General features: G+C 37.4%; 1 protein-coding gene across 4 annotated transcripts in view; it reads right to left on the minus strand.

Annotated features, from left to right (window-relative positions):
• Positions 1-3,887, minus strand: part of LOC115223412 (inactive phospholipase C-like protein 1) — a 109,171-nt gene extending 105,284 nt beyond the window's left edge. For 2 of the 4 annotated variants that reach the window (XM_029793928.2, XM_029793927.2), the window contains exons 1-2: positions 1,964-2,333; positions 1-577 (exon numbers count right to left, since the gene is read on the minus strand). The exon at positions 1-577 is cut by the window's left edge and continues 560 nt beyond it. In XM_029793928.2, the coding sequence (XP_029649788.1) occupies positions 1-518 (518 nt within the window). In that variant the 5' untranslated portion in view covers positions 519-577; positions 1,964-2,333. Of the gene's footprint in view, positions 578-1,963; positions 2,334-3,711 lie in introns of those variants that run through there. The other 2 variants (XM_036512399.1, XM_036512400.1) reach the window with 2 other exon arrangements.
• Positions 3,888-4,636: the final 749 nt, after the last annotated feature.

The following is a 4,636-nucleotide window of genomic DNA, read 5'->3' on the forward strand; positions in this document are numbered from 1 at the left end:
TAGAATGGTCCTTGAGACGGACAGATTAAACCATGAGACATTGGAGAAGATGGAAGCTGAGGGCTATAGGACTGATGATGGCAACAATGGTGTTGATTGTGATCGAGTTGCTGCTGCTGCTGCTGCTGTTGTTGTTGTTGTTGTTGGCAATGATACTGGTGGTGCGAGGTTTCTGTGTCAGTGGCCGATGGTGAAGGCCTCGGGCTAGATACAGATTCAGCCTTATAATGTTGACCTTCTAAGTTCGTATGAGACGAATGAATGCAGGTACAAGAGAGGTTGTTTGCTCTGGCTGAGGACAAGGCAGCATTGTCGCCGTCTGCTTGTGTCGTCGGATGAGGAGAAGAAGAAGAAGAAGAAGCAGACTTGGTGCTGCCAATGTCACAGACTCCAACACTGCAACAACTGTAAGACGCTGTGGAGGCGACTGTCACCGCCGAGTGGGCAGGAAGGAGAGAAGAAGGTGGTGTTGGTGGCGAATGTGATTTGAGAAGCGAGTGGTTGTTGGTATCCATCATCACAGGAGGAAACACGAGTGGCGGAGATTACGCTTGGACAGCTGCGATTTAAGGTCAACCTAAAAGAGAAGACAGAAGAAAACAATAACAAGGGGACAAGAAACAGGGGAAAACGCGCGCGTACCGAAACATGGCACACACACACACACACAACAATTAGACAGATACATTAACATACACATAGTAAGACACAGATATACACTTAACATATAAACAAGCCACACACAGATACACATATACACACTTATTAACATACACATGGTTACAGATACACACGCACTCACTTATTAACATATAAAGTGACGAATACACATTTATTTAAGCCTCACGCACAGATTACACCCTAACGGCATTCTTTCGCAAGCACACTCACATAAATATCAAGTCACACACACACAGATACACATTAGCAGAAACAGTCACACACGGATACACACATAATCACACACCACAATACTATGTCCGTGAAGACATTTCCACGCTTTGAGACTTGTTTTAAAAAAAAATAATAAAGACTATATATGGATGTATGTGTGTGTGTGTTTGTGTGTGTGTACATACATCAATATGCAGAAATTGAGATATGTATATACAAAAACAAGCACATGCAGACATGTACTACAAACACATACACACTTATGTATATATAGGTCTATATATACACCCACTTACATCGAGGAAGCATTGTAAACAGTTGACTTTCGCTATTTCTTCCCCGAGAGCATTGGTTTTATTGTTTAAACATTCACTAAATCTTTGACTTAGTCAATAAACAAACACACATACATATATACCTACATATTTGTACAACACGTGTGTGTCGGGTGTGTTTGTGTGTGTAATGGTAATAATAATTATAGATAGATAGATAGACAGACAATTAGATAGATAGATAGATAGATAGATAGATAGACAGACAATTAGATAGATAGATAGATAGATAGACAGACAATTAGACATATAGATAGATAGACAGACAATTAGATAGATAGATAGATAGATAGATAGATAGATAGATAGATAGATAGATAGATAGATAGACAGACGGATAGAAGTATAGCATTTAGTCAGATTTGTGGTTAAGAGTTTGGGATGGGAATGTGAAAGATGAAAATTGCAAGTAAACGACGGTCATTTTTTTGTTGTATTGATTGTCTGGAGAGACTGGAAAACTGTCTATGGAATCAAGAAGGTACAGGTAAAAGAAGAAAGAAGATATTAGTGGTTTTACTTGCAGGAATTTCTATGGACTGATGATGGACTAACAAACAACCCACTACATTTCTAAGCATCGCCGTTATTATCATGTATCATCATTCTCATTATATAAGTAAAGCTATATACAAGAAACCAAGCATGGACATCTCAAATAGGAGCATCGAATATAATAACAATAATATATGAATATTATATTATATTATATAGAGAAATATATTTATACAAACCATGTGTTTTATGGTACGTCTGAAACGGTACAGCTGGGAGATCCGCGCTTTTGAAACGATAGAGATATCATCATAGTCATAATAATAATAATTACAGTTACGAATTGTTGCAGTGGCTTCTATACCATCTCTCTCTCGCTCGCTCCCTTTTTAATTACCTAGATAGACAGATAGATAGATAGATAGATAGATAGATAGATAAATAACTCTTGATCTCTCCGTCTGACCCTCTTTCGGTCTATCACATTATCCGTGTCCGCGCACTCTCTTCCAACTCTTCTCCCTTACTACTCTTTCTTTCTCTCTCTCTCTCTCTCCTAGTCTATGACACTATATCCACTCTCCCTCTCTCTCTCTCTCTCTCTATCGTATAGCCTTTCTATATATCTATCTCCTCTGTTAATTTAGGTTTTTTTCTTTTATGTAACTTCTTTCCCCTCTCTCTCAATCACTTTAAACTCGCTCACATCTTTTTTTCTCTTTCACTTCTTTTCATGCCTTTTATCTCCTTACACACACACATTCTCTCTTCCTTGCTTTTCTTCAATGTATTTACGCCTTCTCTCTCACTCACACTTCTCTCGCAATCACTCACTCATACTCTCTACATCTCAACCTCACTCCTTCAATCACTCATTAATGCACACATTCTCTTTAGCCTCCGTTGTTCACACTCACTCACCAATCATAACCTCTCCTTTTCTCAGTCACTCATACACACACTTTTTCCTCACTCTAGTTCTCTCTCAATCTCTCGGTAGTGGTAAAATCTCTCCGCGCTGAATCCAATGACACACACACACACACACACATATCACAAATATACAGTTATAAAACTATATACACACACATACAAATACACTCGCACACATAGCTATACTACATATATATGTATGTATATATATATATATATATATATATATTATATATATATATATTATATATATATATACTTACACTGACATTCAGTCGATGAATACAGAATTGTTAATGTGAAAGAAAATAGTGTTAAAGGGAAAAAAAATCTTTTGACCGCCCAAATGCAGCTGCTGGCTTTCTCTGACATAAATATACACACACATAATATTATATATATATATATATACATTCATGCATAAACATATACACAAACGTACATACACAACACAGATACATGCAAACATACATATACTCGCATACAGATACACATACATTATACACATTCATATACACATTCGTATACACACACAGCTACACATGTACAAACACACACACAGTAACTCGATATCAATAATATTACACATGAACATATACTATAGCACGCCCAAGTATCTATGTATAATATATATATATAATATATATATATACATATCACACACACACATACATGTGCATATGCATGTAAACGGATTGGAGGGAAGGCGACACGTTCACACACATCCATCATGTTCATACACATATACACGTAGTAAATTACAACAGACAGTTACACAAACATACACGTACACACAAATATAAGCAGTCACGCACCTAATATCGTACACACACACACACACACACACACACATACATACATAACAGTACAATAACGCACTGAATCAGTCAGTCACACACAGTAGCACGCACATAATTACATAGCTATACACACACACACATAACCACTTACAATAGCTCACATAATCACACAACCACAATCACACATAATCATATCTAACCACACACACACACTCACACATCCACAAGGACGAAACAACCAGTTTTTTGCTTACCCTAAGCCGAAAGCTATGTACTTTCGCTTCCACCCAATTTCTCTACAATTTACATAATTTGCATCAATTCTAGTCTGTCTTTCATTCCGTCAAAGAGGCGGCAGCGGCAGCGACGGTGGTGGCGGTTCGGGTAAATAACCGGATCGGATCGGATCATGGGCGAAGCCGTATGTTGTGTAGCTCCAGATCCTTTAGTCGGGAGTTCAAATCCCGCCGGCTTCCGATTCTAGTTTTTATCTCTCTGAAGTCGATAAAATAAATGTTAATTCGAGCATTTTACTCTCTCTCTCTCTCTCTCTCTAATAAATATTTGGCCTTATGCCATTATAAGAGATTGGTTATATTTGCTTTATCTTTTACTTTACATCTTTTTTTGTTGCTTTTATTGTTGTTGCTGTCCATAATCATTATCATTAATTATTCTTATGATTGACTTTTATTGTTGATGTTATTATTATTGTTACCTACATCACCACCATCATCATCACCACCACTACAACCAGCAACATGGTCATAGTCATCCGTACTACAACTATCATTATTACCATCAACATCACCACAACCATCATCATCATCGTTACCATCAGTCATCACCATCAGCATCACCACCACTATTAACATCATTATTAGCAGCTACGGCATCGCTACCACCACCATCATCTTTATTATCATCATCACCACCACCATCATCGTCGTCGTCATTGTCATCGTCATCTAATTAGTCCAATTTACGGTGCCGAATTACCATTGAACCATTTCAAGCCAAAGCAAAGAAAGCCTGTATATGGTAGCTCGATCCGCTAGAAATAGCAGCCAAATTTCTTTCAACACAGTCCAATTGACTTCACAAAACAAAAGAGAAAGAAAGAATGGAAAAAAGAAAGAAAGAACAAATTGGAAAAGCGTAGTTGCTTAATATACTGGA

The sequence above is a fragment of the Octopus sinensis genome, linkage group LG23, assembly GCF_006345805.1.
Source record: "Octopus sinensis linkage group LG23, ASM634580v1, whole genome shotgun sequence".
Lineage (NCBI taxonomy): Eukaryota > Metazoa > Mollusca > Cephalopoda > Octopoda > Octopodidae > Octopus > Octopus sinensis.